General features: G+C 40.4%; 1 protein-coding gene across 1 annotated transcript; it reads left to right on the forward strand.

Annotated features, from left to right (window-relative positions):
• The first annotated feature begins 3,986 nt into the window (after positions 1-3,986).
• On the forward strand, positions 3,987-22,423 carry LOC149452278 (olfactory receptor 10A7-like). The gene is made up of 2 exons (XM_089689548.1): positions 3,987-4,628; positions 21,449-22,423. The coding sequence occupies exons 1-2, from the start codon at positions 3,987-3,989 to the stop codon at positions 22,421-22,423; spliced, it is 1,617 nt and encodes a 538-aa protein (XP_089545674.1).
• Positions 22,424-22,713: the final 290 nt, after the last annotated feature.

Raw genomic sequence — 22,713 nt, forward strand, 5'->3', positions numbered from 1 at the left:
TGGTTTTGTTTGCACCCATTTGCAAATATATGTGTAAGCCACAGCTCCCAAGCCAAGGCTCCCTTGTATACCGTGGTCCTAACAATATAATTTTCAGAGTCTCCCAAGTTAGAGCACATATAGTAGTGGATAGATTAAGGGCAGGTTTACCTGGAGAGATCCCATCCATCCTTAAAGGTACAGGGACACACAGGACTCTCAGCAAATGCACAATGGCAGCTGAAGGCATCTAGTGCATCCCTCCATCCAATTCAACCAACTGTACAAGTGGCAACAACCCCATCCTTTATCCAGCCTTTAGAGCAAAGTGCACATGGAAGGGCAACACACAGAAATTTCCCAGCACAGACAGCAGTGTTCATAGGGCGCTCTGCATAAGTATGACCTCTAGGAGAAGAGTATCTTGGGCATCGAGTGGAGAGAAGTGAGACCAGATAATGAGATCACAGCAAGCACTGGAGCAGCTCTTCAAGAGCGGAAGCGGACTCCAGTAACAGTAAATAGCACTTAGAAGCGCCTTCCTTGCTATTTAAATTTCCCAGCACACTTACCAGCCAACTTGAAAAACAACCAAATTGACCCTGTCTGGCAATTCACGTTAAAACAAAGGGTTTTGTTTGCACATATTTGCAAATATTTGTGTAAAAGAAGTTTTATTATTGTCATTATCATTTCCTTTACACGTTCTTTGATATATTATTTAGAGGCTGCGCTACACATCTATATATGTATCATTTTGGGTTAATGCTGGAAACTCTCCACTGTGTTGGCGGGCAGCCACTTAATTTTATTGTAACTTACACGGACACAAATTGTGGTTTCGTTATTTATTCATGTGATTTGGTGATTTAGCAGAGCACCAGTTTCTTTGATATCATACCATTAACAAAGCACCGACGCTACACATCTGCTGTGATTTGGCACAGCAGAAGCTGATCAACAGGTGTCGGCCTATGAATCACTGCTGGTACCTGCTGATCAGCAAGGAGACACATATTGTTTACATATGCAGAGCTCCATCCTGTCAGCAGAGATGTGCTGGATTTTGCTTCCCTGCAAAAGCATCTAAAATAAACACACTGGTTAGGCACACAGATAACGCTTTGATTGCTCTAGATGTTTAACCGCTTCTCAGTCAGTGTCATTAGTACAGTGACAGTGTATATTGTTAGTGTCAGATTGTCCACAGCAATATTGCAGTCCTTCTATAAGTCGCTGATCGCTGCCAATACAACTATAAAAAAAAATTAAAATTCAAGTATATATCCCATAGTTTTAGACACTAAAACTTGAGCAAACCAATCAAAATGTGCTTTTTGGGATTTATTTTACCAAGAATATGTAGAATACATATTGGCCTAAGACAATAACACATGCAGCGCTAAAAAATGAAACATGAAAACATATAAAGTAACATGTGATGGACTACTAGTGCTTAGTAGTGACTAATAAGTGTCCTCATAGCATGAATGCAATAGTCCCAATAAACTTGTGCAAGACGTGATGAACTCCGTGCTGTGAAGTGTTTAATATTATGCACTCACCAGAAAGCGCATAAAAAAGCGCATTTGAGTTGTCAGACCACTCCTGGTCCCAGAAGGGTTGAACCTATATGGATCATCCGGCAAGCTGTCACTCTGTCACTCCTTAACCAGCAGGGGGACTCCCGACATCCAAAGGACCCCACAGGGATAATCCAGACTCATTAACCAGGGCACTCACATGCAGTATCCACCTTGAGAGAGGGGGGGCTTGACCAGAAAGCCCACCCCAAAAAACACTGATAGTGTAGTATGTTCCAAACAAATGTTCTTTATTAAAGATGATGTGTACATATAACTCACAGGGTATCCCAGATACAAAGATGGCCGCCGGCCTCCACGAGGTACGGAACGGCGTGACGTCACCGGCTAGGCTCCACCCTGACGCGTTTCGTGCGGACGAGCACGTTATCAAAGGGAGCGAGCACTAGCCGGACAAACCTATATATACCGTTCCACGCGCATGCGCGGTGGAACGAAAAAGCCGGTGACGCCATTTTGGCCCGCTCGCGCATGCGCAAAGCATGCGATAGCGGCCATTTTCTAGGTTATCACGGCTCAGGGTAGGCGACCCTTATACATTGCAGAGAAACTTTCTCACCCGCCCTGTCATACCGGAGACAGGTGTAACGGGGGGCGGCGGGCCACAGCAGAAACCATAAACATTAACCGCAGGGAGTGTGATATGTGTAAATAGACTGCCCTTAGTTCTATTACAAACAGATTTAATATAGGTGCAGTCAGATTGCCTATATAAAGGCTAGTTAAATAGCGCTTATTGCACACCCCTAAATATATGTTAAAATGTGGCCAAACCTCCCTCAAATCCAACAAGACTTTATAAATAATAAAGAATTATGCCTAAAAACACCCCCCTGAGCCATGATATATTAAATTGCACATAATGTAAGAAAATACTATATGACATATAAATAGAGTAAAAAGTCATAAAAAATACATAAACATATGAAAATGTGCAAATGGTATGAAACGAAGTGAAAAATATGTAAAAGATGCTTAAAATGATAAAAACTTATCAACTTGTATCAATAAAACAATTAATGTCAAGGTCTACATTCAGGCCTTGAGGGAAAGAAGACTGTAACTCATAGATCCACTTTGTTTCCAGTTTAGAAACCGATCTCTTTTTATATGTACCCCTCCAATATGGTTTCACAATATCTATAGCCGCAAATTTCAGGCATTTGGGATTATTGTTATGGCACAGTCTATAGTGTAAAGATAGTGAGTGGTCCTTGAAACCTTTTTTAATATTTTTAAGGTGCTCACGCAATCTATCCCGTAACCTTCTTGTGGTCCTCCCAACATATTGTTTTCCACAACCGCATTCTAATAGGTAAACAACATAAGTACTGTTACAGGTGATGGTATTTTTAATTTCATATGTTCTGTTGGTAATGTTGGAGGCAAAAGTCTTCACCGGTCTTTTGTGTGTGCCATTATTAACACAAATCATACACCTGTTACAAGGATAAAAGCCCTTGTGCCCAAAATTAAAGGTTACATTTTTTGGGGGGTTCACAATGTTGGGGGCTAAGGACAACCTAAGGGGTGGTGCTCTACGAAAAATAATCTCCGGACGGTTAGGTAATTCTTTTCCCAATACCGGGTCATTCAACAGAATGGACCAGTTTTTCTTAATTATCTTTGAGACATCTTTAAATTGGGTATTAAAGTTAGTGATAAACGGACAGACCATATTACTCTTGACCGCTATGGTGGGCTCGAGTAGTTCATTCCTATCTTTATTTAGTACTTCCTTTATTGTTTTAGTCAAGAAAGGTTCGTCATAGCCCTTTTCCAAAAATCTTTCTTTTAGAGTTATAGACTGTCTGTGAAAATCCTCAATGTTATCACAATTTCTTTTTATCCGAAGGAATTGACCTTTCGGGATATTCATTAGCCATTTTGGGTGATGGCAACTGTCAAGTGGAATAAAACTGTTCCGGTCCGTTTCCTTAAAAAATGTTCTAGTTAAGATATTCATGTCTGATATAAAAAGAGTAAGATCTAAAAAATCAATTTGTTTAAGATCGTACTGGTAGGAAAATTTAATATTGGATTCATTAAAATTTAATGTAATAAAAAAATTCTTAAGGGTGAATTCATCGCCCTGCCATAGTAGGAACACGTCATCAATATATCTCCGATAAAACAAAAGGTCGGGCCATTCCCTGGAGTAGATGAGATCTTCCTCCCATCTTGCCATAAATAGATTTGCCAGGCTTGGGGCAAACTTGGCGCCCATAGCGACGCCCGTAGTTTGTAAATAGAATTCATTCCCAAACCAAAAGTAGTTGTGTGTCATAGCAAATTTAAGAAGGTCTAAAATAAATATTTATTTTAGACCTTCTTAAATTTGCTATGACACACAACTACTTTTGGTTTGGGAATGAATTCTATTTACAAACTACGGGCGTCGCTATGGGCGCCAAGTTTGCCCCAAGCCTGGCAAATCTATTTATGGCAAGATGGGAGGAAGATCTCATCTACTCCAGGGAATGGCCCGACCTTTTGTTTTATCGGAGATATATTGATGACGTGTTCCTACTATGGCAGGGCGATGAATTCACCCTTAAGAATTTTTTTATTACATTAAATTTTAATGAATCCAATATTAAATTTTCCTACCAGTACGATCTTAAACAAATTGATTTTTTAGATCTTACTCTTTTTATATCAGACATGAATATCTTAACTAGAACATTTTTTAAGGAAACGGACCGGAACAGTTTTATTCCACTTGACAGTTGCCATCACCCAAAATGGCTAATGAATATCCCGAAAGGTCAATTCCTTCGGATAAAAAGAAATTGTGATAACATTGAGGATTTTCACAGACAGTCTATAACTCTAAAAGAAAGATTTTTGGAAAAGGGCTATGACGAACCTTTCTTGACTAAAACAATAAAGGAAGTACTAAATAAAGATAGGAATGAACTACTCGAGCCCACCATAGCGGTCAAGAGTAATATGGTCTGTCCGTTTATCACTAACTTTAATACCCAATTTAAAGATGTCTCAAAGATAATTAAGAAAAACTGGTCCATTCTGTTGAATGACCCGGTATTGGGAAAAGAATTACCTAACCGTCCGGAGATTATTTTTCGTAGAGCACCACCCCTTAGGTTGTCCTTAGCCCCCAACATTGTGAACCCCCCCAAAAAATGTAACCTTTAATTTTGGGCACAAGGGCTTTTATCCTTGTAACAGGTGTATGATTTGTGTTAATAATGGCACACACAAAAGACCGGTGAAGACTTTTGCCTCCAACATTACCAACAGAACATATGAAATTAAAAATACCATCACCTGTAACAGTACTTATGTTGTTTACCTATTAGAATGCGGTTGTGGAAAACAATATGTTGGGAGGACCACAAGAAGGTTACGGGATAGATTGCGTGAGCACCTTAAAAATATTAAAAAAGGTTTCAAGGACCACTCACTATCTTTACACTATAGACTGTGCCATAACAATAATCCCAAATGCCTGAAATTTGCTGCTATAGATATTGTGAAACCATATTGGAGGGGTACATATAAAAAGAGATCGGTTTCTAAACTGGAAACAAAGTGGATCTATGAGTTACAGTCTTCTTTCCCTCAAGGCCTGAATGTAGACCTTGACATTAATTGTTTTATTGATACAAGTTGATAAGTTTTTATCATTTTAAGCATCTTTTACATATTTTTCACTTCGTTTCATACCATTTGCACATTTTCATATGTTTATGTATTTTTTATGACTTTTTACTCTATTTATATGTCATATAGTATTTTCTTACATTATGTGCAATTTAATATATCATGGCTCAGGGGGGTGTTTTTAGGCATAATTCTTTATTATTTATAAAGTCTTGTTGGATTTGAGGGAGGTTTGGCCACATTTTAACATATATTTAGGGGTGTGCAATAAGCGCTATTTAACTAGCCTTTATATAGGCAATCTGACTGCACCTATATTAAATCTGTTTGTAATAGAACTAAGGGCAGTCTATTTACACATATCACACTCCCTGCGGTTAATGTTTATGGTTTCTGCCGTGGCCCGCCGCCCCCCGTTACACCTGTCTCCGGTATGACAGGGCGGGTGAGAAAGTTTCTCTGCAATGTATAAGGGTCGCCTACCCTGAGCCGTGATAACCTAGAAAATGGCCGCTATCGCATGCCAAAATGGCGTCACCGGCTTTTTCGTTCCACCGCGCATGCGCGTGGAACGGTATATATAGGTTTGTCCGGCTAGTGCTCGCTCCCTTTGATAACGTGCTCGTCCGCACGAAACGCGTCAGTGGGAGCCTAGCCGGTGACGTCACGCCGTTCCGTACCTCGTGGAGGCCGGCGGCCATCTTTGTATCTGGGATACCCTGTGAGTTATATGTACACATCATCTTTAATAAAGAACATTTGTTTGGAACATACTACACTATCAGTGTTTTTTGGGGTGGGCTTTCTGGTCAAGCCCCCCCTCTCTCAAGGTGGATACTGCATGTGAGTGCCCTGGTTAATGAGTCTGGATTATCCCTGTGGGGTCCTTTGGATGTCGGGAGTCCCCCTGCTGGTTAAGGAGTGACAGAGTGACAGCTTGCCGGATGATCCATATAGGTTCAACCCTTCTGGGACCAGGAGTGGTCTGACAACTCAAATGCGCTTTTTTATGCGCTTTCTGGTGAGTGCATAATATTAAACACTTCACAGCACGGAGTTCATCACGTCTTGCACAAGTTTATTGGGACTATTGCATTCATGCTATGAGGACACTTATTAGTCACTACTAAGCACTAGTAGTCCATCACATGTTACTTTATATGTTTTCATGTTTCATTTTTTAGCGCTGCATGTGTTATTGTCTTAGTGTGAAGGTTTGAGGTTTGTGCCTTTCATGCCAGCTGCTTGCCACGCATCTCCAAGCGCTCGTTAATTATCTCTTTTTTCTACATATTGGCCTAAATTTGTAAAGAAATTAAAATTTTTATATTATTTTATTGGACATGTTTTATAGCAGAAAGTGAAAAATATTGTCTTTTTTTTCAAAATTGGAGATCTTATTTTGTTTATAGAGCAAAAAAATAAAAAACCCAGTGGTGATCAAATACAATCAAAAGAAAGCACTGTTTATGGGGAAACAAATTACATATATTTTATTTATTTTGAGCATTGCATTACCATGCTATTGTCAGTTAAAGTAATGCAGTGATAGAGATATTTTGGTTGTGTTAGTTAAAGCTTAATTACAATGAATCCTCACTGCATCTAGCACAGTGAAAGGTTCCTTTAGCTTTGCAATCCAAAATCATGTCAGAAAACACAGTTGGTTACAAAATCATTGCCTATGAATCTCCAAAAGAATATATCAAGGCAAAAAAACATAAAAGTACATTTTTGCAATGCACATTTACCCATGATTTAGTCTTTTAAAGACCCTGCAAGAGCATAAAAATACCTGTTGATCTCTTAAAAATGCACTTGGCTAAATCCTGTTGTGTGCTGAAACGTGCTACATTTTTGCAGTTCCACACTCTTTCCAAAAAGTTTAAACAGTAAGTGTGCAGAGACACCTTTAGGCGAGTTAACTGAGACCAAAAAAAGCCGGTTGTTGGTCCAGTCAGTAGAGGCACCCATTGTTGTATAAGAATATTTAGAAGTCATCAGGTTTTAAAAACATCAACAAAAAATGTGTTTGCAAAAAAAACAAGATGACTTCCACCTATCCTAGATAGACGACAATGGAAGCCTCTGACGATCAGACCACTAACTGGCTTTTTAGATATGCTTAACTCACCTAGTTCCAAATAACCACCTGAGAACCTCTCTGAGGATCCAGGAATGGGATCCCCATGGCATCGAGTGTTACCAGTTTTGATCCTGGGTGAAGACACACTACTGATAAACCTGATAAGGTAATTGTCACTCCTGAGTCAACTCAGTACATTCTAAGGGCTCTCCTGCCTTCCTCTTTCTTTTTCAATGGACACCCCAATGCTGCCACAGTTACCACCAGCCAGTCCCTAGAGGATGGAACCACTATAAAAACTTTGTGGACCATCACATCCCATATCTCAGAAGACAGTTCTGACTTTCTGACAAAAGCAGCAAGTGTTTTTTGCACTTCAAACAGGTATAACAAAATACTTCCAATGCTAAATTAGAAGTCCAAATGGAAGCAAATAAAAGAAGTTTGTTAGGGTTTACATGCACTTGAACATCTATTGCAAGACCTAAACCAGACATTCTCAACCAGGGTTTCATGAAATCGTAGGGTTCCTCCAGAGGATGCTAGGATTCCCTTGATTAATGAGCAATGTCTGCCTCTCCGATAAGTAAACACTGACATCAATGACTTTTTTAGCTATCTATAATGGGTATGCTTTCGACTAATCACTAATGTATGGAACATTTTCTTCAATGAACACCAATGTAAGGGAGTTTTCTCCTACAGAACACTAAATTGAAGACCTTTTCAATGAACCACCCATCAAAACGGACAAGTTACTTACTACTAGTGATATGTTGAATGCCTGGGGTTCGGGTTAAGTTGGAGAACTTAACTTGAAGTCAAAAGGAGCAAAATGTGAAAAAAGTAATGGACATTTTCTAAGCAAGGGGTGTCAAACAAATGGCACTGAGGCTTGGACACTGCCCATAGGAACATGTACCAAACACATTTTAAAAAATTTCATTTGGTGAAAAGCAGCAATTTTAATACTGCAATATTTAAAATGCTTATATAACATGCCTGGAGATGCTTTGAACCTGCCTGGGATCTGGTGCATCTCCACAATATAGAAAGAATTCACAGCACAACTGACATTTACAAAGAAAATGCTCCATTCAAATTGTTGGGCATTCTCTTCATCTATAACAGACCTCTATCCTAGAAGAGGGTCTGGTATAGATCTTAATAATGAACCCCACCAAAAAAAGTGCTGGCAAATACTTTTCCCTTTCACTTTTCATATTCCTGATATGTGCCGGCTGTGCCATGTTCTTGTATGAAAAATGATCCTGTTCTTTTTGAATTGTTTCCTTTGTGTGAATTATTTTGTTCCTGCCAGTCCCTCTGCTTTCCTATTACAAACTGACCGTGCTAAGCATGAGAGCACAACGTGGTCAGTATCTTCCTGTTCTGGGAACTCCGTTATCTCTCCTTCAATGATCAGACTTGTGCTTACACAACCTCTCCCCCTTCCTCCCGTCCCACACAGCCATTCACTGGGAAGTTCAGTTTGTTGCTGTTTCTCCTCCCACAGCTTTCTTAGCTCCTTATGCAGCTGGGAACGGTTATGTGATCACTTATGAAAAAAGGAAAGAAAGGCATTTATAATGTTTTTTTAAATGTATGCACAAATGTTTTGCCTTTTATTTCTATATTAAACTGAATAGGTTGTTAGGAGAGTTTTATAAGGAGAGGGTTCACATATACTTTAACAACTGTTGAAGAGGGAAGCTGTATTATATAGTAAGGGTAGAATGGGCTAAAAGTGCCACATTCAAGTGAATACCTGAACAAGTGGAGTTTGGACTGAACTGGGAGATGATCCCTTCTCATCACAAAATAAAGGGACATTTTTCTGACCACCAATGTAGGGGGCAATTTTTCACTGACCATCAAAGTAAGAGGACACTCTTTCATTTCACTGGCCATGGATATAAGGGGGCACTTTCCAATGACTACCAATATAAGGAAGCACTACAGTTTTCACAGCATTGCTTTTCTGACCATTAGCTGGTTATTAATTTGTTTTATTTCATTATTATTATTATTATTGCAAATAAGTTTGGTGTATAGAGCAGCCTTGGGCATCAAATGTGCTTGGGTCACCACATTTCTTATTCTTCTATTCATTCTTATGTTCATCACCTAATGTTCACAAAAACTTCCTTGAGATGAATATTAGCAGGGGTTCCCTGGGATCTGAAAGTTAAAAGGGTTCAGAAAGGCTGACCTATACTATTGGTCTGCTGAGCTCTGGCTGCAGGATCTAAGATTGGGCTGGGAGTGGATTAGTGGGTGATGCCTGAAGGGCGTGAAGCATGGTCCTGGAAAAGGAAGGAGGCAAGTGAAAGACCGAGCATAATTGAAGAAGTGCCCAGCTGAGTGGGAAAAAAAGAAGTGGATGGTGCAACAGTACCAAAAGGTTGAGGAAGACTGAGGATGAGCAGCATTAAAGTCAGTGTAGGTTGAAAAGGACTTACCTGAGGGTGTCCTCAGTTATTGGGCGGCAAGCAAGGTTCCACAATCTGCTGTAGGACTTTTTTTCTACACTTAATGCTTGTTTAATTAACTTAGTTTCCACCAATTTTTGCCATGAAGTCATTGTTATGTCTTTATTGGGGCAATTGAGGAAGAGCAGAGGACTGGAACATCCAGACCTTATGGATGACTGGCATCGGCCAATTTATTTGGCACTTTTATTTTTTTTTTATATAGTCTTATAGTTCCTGGATAATATTCTATAAACTTGCTTTGTGGTTTTTGCTCTCAGGGCTTCATGTACCCCCATTTGGCCCACTCCTACCCCTCATAGACACCTCCTTTCCCCAACGGTCGATATCTTTGGAGTGTCTTAGTGTAATTTCTTACCCACAAGGAGGTTGAGTAATCTCTATCCACCCATTTGTTCTTCTCTTGACCCTAACCCCTTCCCCTCAGGTTCTAACACCCGCTGCCCTTGCTCCTTGTCCCCTCTCCCTCCTCAATTTCTTTCTTTTCTAAAGTTGTTACACCCATTGCCCCTCCTTTCTTCCTCCCACTCTACCTCTCTCCTCCTATCTTCCCACCTCTTCCCCACCCCCTTTTCTTCTCTCCCCTTCTCCCCTTGGGCCCCAACTCCCATTCCCTTATTTGCCTCCTCTGGGTGCTTTGTGAGCTTGTGACTTGACTGCTCCTTCAATACTATATCAGCTGTTAAATTTATGTCCTATAGCATGAAGAGACAAAATGTTCTGGAAAAGAGGTCCAAATTGCTCCAGAAACATCAAGATCTAAAATATCTTTCTAAGTCTAAGTCTTTCTGCAGGAGACACACCTTATCACAAATAAAATCCCTAAGCTGTACAGTCCTAAATTTCCCATAGTTTATCATAGTACTACTAACATATCAAAAATCAAGGGTGTTTCTATGCTTTTGTCTAAACATGTTCCAGGGAAGGACGAGGAGTTGATATCGGATGAGGACAGCAGACTCCCTAAAGCTAAAGGTCTACTATTCAATAAAAAATTACCCCGGCCTGCTTGTACCTACTTAATCACCAGATACTTGCTTTAGAATCCTATCTTGATCACATTTATCAACACAAGGAGGGCATGCTTATCTTGGGGGAGGGTGGTCCGTAATGTCGCTTTTGACCCTTTGTTGGTTGTTTCCTAACATTCCTCCCACCTGTTTTACTCAGCCTTGTGAAGGCTTCAGAAAACATTTGACAGTTAACGCCTGACATACACATGGAGAATGATTAATGTCCAGGACAGAGACTACACCTCATTGAGCTATCTACCCAGTCTCTTTTTGTCCCTGAACACGAGACAAGGAACAGTACTCAAAGGGTCCTTGATGCAATCCACAATCAACCACAATCCAAATCAATCCCCCTGGTTCTCATTTCCACTGATGTGGAAAACACCTTTGATAGGGTTAGCTGGGACCTTATTCAGACTACCCTATCACATATTGGTTTAGGCCCCTACATGCAACTTTGGTTGAAGGCCCTTTATTCCAAACCTACAGCCTTGGTGAAAGTGAATGAATAGATTTATGCGGCTTTTTTCTTCTCCATCAGTAATGGTACGAGGCATGGCTATCCCCTTTACAACTAATTTTCAGCTTATCCTTGGAGCCCATCTTTTGTTCTGTATGGGCTAACAGACATTGCTGGCCTTCCGGCTCGTTCAGAAATTCATAAAGTTTCTACTTTTGTGGACAATCTCACTTTCTTTCTCACCTCTCCTTCTGTCTCAATACCAACCCTACTTTGTAAAATTGGAAAGAGCGCAGCATCGGTCAAGTTCACAATTAATATATCCAAGTTGGAAGCCCTAAATATCTCAATCCCTTATTCCCCACATTTCAGTGAAACATACTGTACCTTCCCTTTCAAATGGTCTGAATCACATATCCAATACTTAGGGATGAACATACCTGCACAATTGCATATAACCTTTGAATTTACCTTCAGTCCTTTAGGAAAAACAATAAAATCCAACTTCTGGAAGAGGGATAAAGAAACCCTCAGATGGTGTGGCTGTATAAGAGTCCTAAAGATAAACGTCTTACCGAGGCTTTAACCTGTTACAAACTCACCTGATCAAGCTTCCACCTAGCTTCTTGAATGATTTGAGGGCTAGTTTTCTCTCCTAGCTTTGGAAGGGGAAGATGGCTAGGATTAATAGAACAACTCTGTCCCTGCCAAAGTGGGGGGGGGGGGATTTTTTACGGTCCTGTTCAAATGCCATGTGGTAGCCCACATGGCACAGGTTCTGGACACTGGTGTATCAAAAAAAAAACCTAACAACCCATGGATTGCACTAGAACAATCCATTTTTGCCTATCCTATTCATGGCCTACCATGGGCTGATATTCCTCCTGCAATGTTTAAAGAGATACTGAAACATCCTTTAATGGGGCCAATAGTGTCTTCTGTTAAACCGATCTTTAGAAATACGGACCACTTTCTGGGTCTGCAGTTGGTCCTCAGCTCCCCCAAATTTCCCTATGCATTAAACAATCAGCAATTTCAATCTCTGATTGTAGATGATCCATCGGGGGGATTAATTTCTCTTATCCCAACCAACCTGTGTCTGAGGTAATGTTACACTCCGCCTTTAGCCAAAGACTAGACTTTATAAAGTGTAAGCAGCTGTGTGCTCACTTCAGAATTATATTTTGCCCATGCCAAGATTTCCACCAGCTTACTCCCTTTGAAAATGATCACCTGGATAAATTACCTTTGTGCTATTGTCTATTGCTGTCCTACAACCTATTGATATCAGATCTTGATCCGCATGACCTCTCCTTCTTTCACAAATGAGTACAAGAGCTTAATATTTCCTTCTTCCAGTCACAAAAAGACTGCATTCTGCTTTTTGTATTTATTTATTTCAGGTACTTATATAGCACCGTCAATTTATGCAGCACTTTACATATATATTGTACATTCACATCAGTCCCCAACCCTCAAGGGGCGTACAATCTAAGGTCCCTAACTCACATTCATACATACACATACTAGGGCCAATTTAGACAGGAGCCAATTCAAAAGATATATAGAAATAAAAAGCAATGAGCAATCAATGAAGTGGGTGGAGTTAATAAATTGAAAAGTTTAAAACAAGGAATGTCAAGCAATCAATCCGAACAACTCAAAGTTTGCCCCAACATCTATGCCATCTAGTAAAAAAGCAACAGGTAGAATTGAAGTTGTGAAGTATAGTTTCCAGTTTTCTATGTTAAATAAGGAGAACAACATCAGTTTGAGAACCTAGAGGTGGAGAGGAGAGGAGTGAGTCCAATTGCACATGATTGCCCTCCGTTCTACAAAAATGCAGACATGGAGCCATTGTGGGAGAGTTGACAAAGTAGTTGATCTAGCCTGAGCATCTGGTATTTCACGTCCAAATAGACAAAGCATAGGGTCCTTGGAGATCGGCAATTTGTTGACTTTAGTGATATGGGCAAAGACAGAGTCCCAGAAGGTAGACACTGAAGGGCATTCCCAGAGGCGATGAAACAGTGTAGGTTTTTGAAGCTGGCACCAGGGACATTGGGATTGTGTAGTATCTGTAACATTATTGCAGAAAGGGTAGTATGCTCTGTGTAGAATGTTAAATTGAGTCTCTCTCTCCAGGTCTCCGATATGAAAATCGTGCAGATAGAGCGATATTCCTGCAAGAGCTCATCCGAAGTTTCGGGATCGTTGAGGATAGAATCCCATTTGCATAATGGAGTGAGATGGTATTTAGTCAACTAGTGCATAATGAGATAAGAATATAAGCTAGAGATAGAGTACTCACCTCGATGGAGCACTACGTCAATGAAAGACCTTCAGAGAGGGTCTTAATTGGAGCTGTAGCAGGTGCGTACATAGCGTAGTATTTGTTGGTAATGGAAAATATGCAATGGTGGCAAGGAGTACTTGTGACAGATTATTTGAATGTACTGGGGCTACCTGTATATATGAGAGCCACTTTGGTCAGTCCACATGCACACCAATACTCAAAGGCCTTATGTTCATTGGATGGGAGGAACATAGGATTTCCATGGATAGGTACATTTTGAGATATAGTTGAGGATAAACCTAGTAGTCTGCACACCTCCCTCCAGGCTATGATGGTATCTCTATCAAAATATTATATCTGAGAAATGTAGGTAATACCTTTACTCACTTAAAGTCCTGAAACTTTTACCGCGTTCCTGTCCAGGCCAATTTTCAGCTTTCTGCGCTATCACACTTTGAATGACAATTGCGCGGTCATGCAAACACTGGACCCAAGTTTATTTTTTAGTATTTTTTTGAGACAGATAAAGCTTTATTTTTATGGTATTTATTCACCACTGGGATTTTTATTGTTTTGCTATATAAATGAAAAAGTCCAAATTTTTTTTCAAAAAGTGTTTTTCTTATAAAATTTTGCACATAAATAATATTTCATCATAAACCTTGGCCAAAATGTATTCAGTTATCTTTTTAGTAAAAAAAATAACCCAAATTAGTTTATAACCAAACATTATCATTTTTAAACATTTTTTTTTAATTTTTAAATGTATTTATTTTTTGCATACTGTCACCCTAGCAGTACAGTGTCACCATGGTGACACTGTTCTACTTGTGGGGGGTGATGAAGATTTTTTTTTTCTTTTTTCTACACTGATTGCTTTTATACCCATAAAGGCTGTAAAAACAATATTTTCTCCTCCTCTCTGGCTGCATTCTTGCAGCCATTGAGAAATACTGTGTGAGCTGTGATTGGTCACAGCTTGTCACATGGTACAAGGCTGTTGTGAATAGCCTTGTACCATGTGACCTCTGATTATTCACAGATTTCACACCTAGTAAGCAATGATGTCAGAAGTGACATCTTGCTTACTACTCTGCATGTGATCACATGATTGGGACCTCACACAGAGCTCCTGTACGACGATCGGTGTTCCACTGTGTCCGGAGGACACAGCGGCACCGGACTGCGGTGCTGCGTGCTCCCAGGGAGCGCGCACAAGCAGGGGGCGGGGAGGCCATTTATAAATGGCCATTTGCCCCTTTTTATACAACGGCCCGATGGGAGGTGGTTAAGAAAGAATGTACTGCAGCTGGGAGGGTGAATGAGGATACAAGTGCCTCCTCAACTACAGTACATAATTAGAGTTCCTGGATTTTCCTGAAATCCAGTCTAAGCCTTGTCTGAGCAGGCAGGACAGATTATACAACTGTAGGTTGGGCAGGCCTGCGCCACCTTCATTCAATGCGTAGCAATACGTGGTTTCTTACACAACCATAACAAAGCAATCAAAGCAGAGTGGATTTTTTGTATGCCAGAGTGCTTCAGTGAGATAGGTATAGTTTGCATAGGATATAACAAACATGCAAATTGAACCATATTAAAGAGGTGTCATCTCCCGAAAAGTGAGAGGGGCAGGGCCGCCATGCTTCCAAATTTATTTATTAAAGGGTGATTATTAAGATAGTATACAGATGAAGGATCCGGACCAATCCTTATACCCAGGTAGGTAAAGTAATGATGAGTAATGCTAAGTGGAGAGGTGAGTTGCCACTTACAGTAGATTCGCTACGGTTAAGGGGCAGGACTTCATTTTTTTTTAAATTAATTCAGAACCCAGAACAATTGTAACCCAGAAATGCCAGAAACAATTCCTGAAGTGTACTAAAATCCAATGGAGGGTTGGAGGAAAACAGTAAAATATTGTCTGCAAACAATGCATATCATAAAGTCTGACTGCCAATAGTGATGCCACTAACACCATCCTTCGAGTACTAAAATTCTAGAAAAATGGCTCAATTGCAGTATTAAAATGGAGGGGAGAGAGAGGGCATCCCTGTCTTTTCCTTTTGTTAGGGAAATGTTAGGGGAATGGTATCTGAGATGAAGTCTGGCATGACCAAGCAAATGGAAGGAGAAGAATACATCTGTTGTGGAAAGTCTAATACCGGATCTAAGAAGCCAAATTATTATTATTATACATTATTTATAAAGCGCCAATGGTTCGCTCAGCGCTGTACATTACAAGGTAGGTAAAATGTTTTCATAACCAGAAACAACCTGGAGAAGTTGATATTATCAAATGCCTTTTCGATGTCTAGCAGCATGATGGCAAGGTCCCCATTTGAGTTTAGTTTGGTGTATTCCAGGGCAAGCAGTACCTTTCGCATGTTTAGTGTTCTGACCATCCTGGGATAAAACCTGATTGGGCTGGATGTAAGATGGTGGGGACGAGAGGTGCTAGTTGTGAAGCTACAATTTTGAATAGTATTTTAACATCAACATTAGTTAATTATATTGACCTATAAGAGCCTGGGAGTAAGGGGTATTTACCTTTTTTTTTAAATCAGTGTAAAAGTGAGCCTGTGTTCCCATGGGGAAATATAGGCAACCCTCCCACATTGCCAAGAAAACATGCCTTAAAGTATCAGGAATGAAATCCTTGGTGAGTTTGTAAAATTCTGTGCTATATCCAGGGCTTTTTTTCTCAGAGGAAAGGTGGTGGAACTCCCCCACCCAAACCTGGCCACGCCCCCATCAAACCCTAGGACCACCCCTTTAGAGAACAGGAATGCAAGTAAAATTTGGGAGGGGCTTCCGATGACATCATTTCCCGTACATACCATATAAGGGAAATGATGTCATCGGACCCCCGGCTGCCTCTTGCATGATCTGCATGAAACACATGCATAGATATAAAATGACTAATGTACTGACACCAGAAACACATGCATAGATATAAAATGACTAATGTACTGACACCAGAAACACATGCATAGATATAAAATGAATACCGTACTGACACCAGAAACACACGCATAGATATAAAATCAGTACCGTACTGACACCAGAAACACATGCATAGATATAAAATGACTAATGTACTGACACCAGAAACACATGCATAGATATAAAATCAGTACCGTACTGACACCAGAAACACACGCATAGATATAAAATCAGTACCGTACTGACACCAGAAACACATGCATAGATATAAAATCAGTACCGTACTGACACCAGAAACACACGCATAGATATAAAATCAGTACCGTACTGACACCAGGAACACATGCATAGATATAAAATCATGGCAGGCCGTTTGTAAACGTCCAGCATAGATATAAAATCAGTCTAGCATGCATGTGTACCCTGTCTGGTAGATGTGCCTGCTCCTACAGGCTCCCCTAGGGTTGCCACCTTTTCCTCCAAAAAATACCGTCCATCACTGAATTTATCTTTCCTGTTCCTCATGCACAGGAGGGGCGCTCTCGATCGGCGCCGCTGAGCGCTGAGCAATTGCGTTCTGAAATAGTTTAGGTGGGCTCAGGTGGGTGAGGATAGTTTAGGTGGGCTCAGATAGTTTAGGTGGGCACAGGTGGTTGGGATAGTTTAGGTGGGCACAGGCTGGGGAGAGAGTAAAAATTTAGAGCAATACATGATACTGCAGTCAGTGACAGGGAGCCGAGCGCAGCTTACCTACTCCAAGCTGTACGGCCCCTGCGTCCACGCTGTCACTGCCGTTGATGTCGCCGCGCCGCCCCCGATGTTTACACGCCGGCGGGGGGGGGCGGTGAAGCGTGCATAGTGTCCTCGCCCATCGTCCGCGCCCCCGATGTTTACACGCTGGCGGTAGAGGGGGGGGGGGGTGAAGCGTGCATGTCCCCGCTCACCGGCTGTGAGCAGCGGCAGTGACAGGTGCCGGGCACGCGCAAGCATGACATAAACAAGCCGCGTCCGGCACCTGTCACTTTCGCTGCTCTGCATAGCTTGTCAGCTCTGCAGAGGCAGTCGGTGAGCGGGGACAAGAAGAAAAAGGTGGCGGAACGCAGTACCGCCGCGTTCCGGCAGAAAGAAAGCCCTGGCTATATCCATCAGGGCTCAGGGCTTTGGCTATGGGTAATGATTTTATAGTCGCTTGGATAACCTCGTAAGAAATAGGGGCATTTAGGGATTCCAATTGACCTGGAGTAAGTTGAGGAATACGCACTCTGGTCTACAGGGTCTGAGCTTTCACCAGGTCAATCAGATCCTCCGAATATAGAGATGTATAATAATCAGTAAGTATTTTATGGACTTCCACAGGTGAGGTAACAAGAGAGTCTGTATATTTTTTCAGAGCAGAAATGTATGTTGGTCTCCTAGGGCCTGAATATAACCTGGCCTTAAAGTTTCTCTATCTTATTGCCAAACCTGTGGAATTGTAAAGTTGAGTAGGACAATTTTGCTGCCTCCTCCTGTTCTGCCCACAATTCAAAATGAAGCTTGGTGTGTTGCCTAGCTGTCTTAGTGGCCACGGTGCATGATCGCAACAATGCTTCCTGTGCCAGGTGAAGATTTTCACTAGCTTGCTGAAATTGCAGTCAGGAATGTTTTTTTAAATTGAGAAGCATAAGAGATAATTTTACCCGAGAAAGGCTTTGCCTGTTTCCCAAGAAAGATTAGGATTGGAAAGGTGGGTGCCATTGGTAGCTGCATATTCCACCCATGCTGTATATAACATGTTTTGAAAATCCTCATTATTGGCCAAATAAGATGGAAAAATACCAAATAGGTGCAGGGGAGGATGTTTTGAAGCTGGACAGTTGGACTACTTTAGGGCTTTGGTCTCAGATGACAGCATCACCTATTGCCATATGATGGAGCGAAAATACTAATGCAGATGAGGCAAAAAAGTAGCCTATTCATGAAAATTCCCGATCTGAATTCTGCATTTTGCTCATAAGAACTCCATAGCCAAAATGATCAAGAACATGGATACAAAATTATGATGCATTTGATATAAGACCCTGGCTTTCCTAAATAAAATCTATTCAAATGTGCCCCCTCCTTGTGCTAGCAGTGTAATCAGGAAGTTGGTACACTTCTGCATATTTTTTTGTCTTGCCCTAATATATGCAAGTTAAAAAAAGATCATATCCATGCTCCTTCTGTACAAAACAAACTGGTACCCAGTCATTACCGTCATTAGACTAGATGCCTGCAGAACTTATGGTACATTTAGATGTGTTGATTTCAATTTTTAGAAATATATTCATTGACAACAGGTATTTGTCAGGAAAGGCTTGACATAGCACAAATGACGTTTCCCGGCGCATACATACATGTGCAGACCGGCAACTGGATAGGCAGATGTGCATGCGCAGTCAGGCACCCGCCTGTCACAAAAGCTGGCGCCAAATGGCCTATTTAAATGGAGCTTCTGCACTGGCTAATTGATGTTTGGTCTACAGCGTTTGTGTGTTTTTTTTCCTGATGTCTGTATCGGACCTCTGATCTTGACCCAGCTTAGTCCTTACTCTGCTCATCTACCACGTTGCCTGACCTAAGCTTGTTCTCCAAATTCTACTTGATCCACCTCCACCGTTGCTGACACTGATCTGTGACCAGACTTCTCTCTTCCATGCTGTTTTCTGCCTGTCTGTTACCAATCCAGCTTGTCTGCATCCTGCTCATCCAGCCAAATACAGCTCCTTTGTCCAGAACATTCTCATATGGCTTGTCTGGCTTGTTGCCAGCCTCTCTGCTGTCCGCCTGCCTTGCTGTGACATCTGCCTGCTTCCATCTTGCTCTACTGTGACATTGGTCTGCTGCCAGCTGCTATGTTTCCAACATTCTTCAAGCAAAATGTCAGCTACTAAAATGTAGACCATTGGACTGATCACATGCACTCATACCTCGCCATGTTCTCATGGTTACTGATCCACTATCAGTGGCCCCTGAGCTGGAGCTGTTCAAAAGGCCTTCCTGTGCAGGTGCATGACAGGTAGATGACAGTAGTTTTTTTCTTTTTTCATTTGTTTTGGTTTTTTGGTAATTTTGATTTTGTTTCTGGTGATATTGTTTGTTACCGCAGCTTCCATGCATCCTTATTGGCATTGCCTGGCCCTGCCCGTTGACCCTTCTTCACTGTTGGCTCTATTGTGCACATGCATGCCACACAATAGGTGTTTTTAAGAATTTCTCACAGGCTTTATCATCACATGTGATCTTTGACCATACTCCTGAGTATTTGTAAACTATGAATCCAATCTTTCATGCTCCATATTGATGTTTGCATTGTTATTTGGTATTGATAAGTGTCCATTCTTGAATGCCAAGATTCCAGGGATGTCCCTGAAGGAGAGCTTCAGTCTTGAAATACATTGGACGTAGGAACCACACTATTTGGACTATAACCAGTTCCCCAGTCAATGCTACACTGAGGAGTTCTGTAGTATATCATATGGTCAAGTGGCCCTTTTTGAACTCTTGGTTATTGTTCCTATCTTCACTTTGAACCTGTGTTTTCTTTATGTTTTAGCTCAATACATGTCTAATATTTATGTGTGTTTGCCCTTTAGCATCCCTGCCACCCTTTACATTTCTTAATCTAGATTTTCTTTGGGATGGGCACTGAATTTTCTCCAGTCATATCATTTCATACTTGATATTTAACGATTTATTAATACATATCTGCATTAATATGTGAATTTTATGTCTACCTGTTCCTATAGATTACACAATTGTGGGAGGATGTGCAAAATACAGTTTGACTTTCAAATAGGGCTTTAATAAAATTGTCTAAACTTATTTTCTTAGGAAAAAAAATCCACCGCAATAAAAATATCTATTTTTCATTGTCAGAAAGGCATGTAAATGTGTACCCCAATAATTAAAACTATTTTTTAAACATGTTTTAACTAATTTGAAAAAGGAAACAAACAGCATTGTTATTGAGTTAAATTACAACTCCGTTGCATTCTCTAGATTCTTGTCTCAGGTGTTAAAAAAATAATTGTATCAGAGAAAATGGTCCCCTGTGTAAGAAGTCTACAGGGTTCTTCTTTTGTTTTTACATATAAATATATTCATATGCTAACATAATTCAGGTGTCATTTCTCATTACACTGTTTGTTCTATTTCAATAGTTAAACTGACGTATGTTTTTTCTACCACACGTCTGGTTTTTACTTGAACCATGCCTGAAAATTTCCCAGTAAGTATGCACTCTGTTATGCACTATTCAATAAATAGTAATAGTAAACTATGCAGTCATAAGGATTCATACATGTGAACACAGGACATATTTCCATCAGCTTCCCACTGGTTCTTTGCCTGATCAGGGGGTCTCTAGAAAAGAACTGGTGAAGAATACTTTCACAATACTTCCTGCAATGGAAACTAGAATTCTGAGAACCCCAGTGTAAAGATACATTATATGAATGTATTAAATTATACATCAACCATACCATTATGACCACCTACCATAACCGGATGAGTCATGGACTCCTCTGAAGGTATTCTGTGGTATCTGGCATCAAGCTGTCAGTAGCAGTTGTAAGGTGAGCCCCTCTATGATTGGACCTGTTTTTCCAACCATCTCACAGATGCTTGATGGATTGAGATCTGGAGAATCGGGAGGTCACGTAAATACCTCAAACTTATTGTGTCCCTCTAATTATTCTTGAATTTATCATACCAGGCCACCTTCTTCCATTGTTCATTGGTCCAGTTCTCATGCTCTGTGCACTGTGGGAGCTTTCGGCTGTGGGCATGGGTCAGAATGGACACCCTGACAGGTCTGTGATTACGCAGCCCCATATACAACAAACTTATTTTAGCTCAAACCCATCAAAAACACAATATTAGGCTGCACAGCCCCTTTAATGATAGTTCTATATTTCTTTTACAGGGATTCCACTCTATAAAAGAAGAATTTAATAAGACCATGGTGCAAGAATTTATTTTAATTGCGTTCTCCAGTTTTAAACAGTTCCAGCTATTACTGTTCTTTGTTGTTTTGGTAGCATACATCATCTGCGTTGCAGGAAATATTACCATCATTGTCTTAGTTAGGATTGAACCCTTGCTTCAAACTCCAATGTATTTTTTTATAAGTACGTTTGCTGTTTTTGAAATTTTGTTTGTGACAGTGACTGTACCAAAGCTTCTGGATAATTTGATTTCAGGAAATAAGAGGATATCTTTCATTGAATGTTTCACACAGATGTTTATTTTCAATGGTTTAGGTATGTCACAATGCTATTTGTTACTGGTCATGGCCTTTGATAGGGACTTGGCTATTAACAGTCCTTTACATTATTCTGCTATTATGAGAAAGGAAATATATACCCTGTTAGCTGTGGCACCATGGATTGCTGGTTTTTCATTGTCTTCTGCCTCTCTTATTCAAACAGCCCAGCTGAAATTCTGTGGACCAAATCAGATAGATCATTTCGTATGTGATGTGGCTCCACTTCAGAATTTGTCTTGCTCTGATCCCTCCATGAGCAAATTAACCACAATAATAGCCACTATTCTTGTTGTGCTTTTACCAGTTTTACTTATCATAATTTTCTATATTCACATCATTAACACAATCTCAAAAATCAAAGGAGCTGAAGGCAAACAAAAAGCCTTCTCCACCTGTTCCTCTCACCTTATTGTGACCAGTCTCTGTTTTGGATCAGGTCTTGCATACATCAGACCTACGGGGAGCGAAAATGAAAAATTTCTTGCTCTTATATATACAGTGTTTACCCCAGTCTTAAATCCTTTCATTTATACTTTGAGGAACAGTGATGTGAAGGCAGCAATAACAAATTCAGTCCTGAAGAAAATACATTTATCCTGTGGCCTGCAAAGCACGGTTTTAGTTCACTTATGAAAACAAAATGTATTTAAATATATTTTATAATTTTTTGTATATAACATTTTACTACCATATAAAACCAATTGAGTACTATCTGTGATCCTTGTTTTACCTGCACCAATATTCATATTTTTAAGGCAAGATTTTGGGGAGTACCCCCTTCTTCTAAGGTTCAGGCAGTACTAATACACAAAGTTTTAGAAAAATATCAAATAAGACAACCCATGAAAAAAACATGTAAGCATACATAGCAATGGTAATTAAACTGGTATAGTTGATGTGATAAGATAAGGAGTGGGCTATGG

The sequence above is a fragment of the Staurois parvus genome, unplaced genomic scaffold (genome assembly GCF_062004578.1).
Source record: "Staurois parvus isolate SC_StPar_1 unplaced genomic scaffold, SC_StPar_1.0 ptg000486l, whole genome shotgun sequence".
In the NCBI taxonomy this organism is placed as follows: Eukaryota; Metazoa; Chordata; class Amphibia; order Anura; family Ranidae; genus Staurois; species Staurois parvus.

Bases quoted from the DNA above. Each gene is read 5' to 3' on its own strand.
- LOC149452278 (XM_089689548.1), top strand. From the start codon at position 3,987: ATGGGCGCCAAGTTTGCCCCAAGCCTGGCAAATCTATTTATGGCAAGA. The intron at 4,629-21,448 runs GTATTGGGAAAA...TTTCTTTTACAG, and splicing joins CCATTCTGTTGAATGACCCG to GGATTCCACTCTATAAAAGA.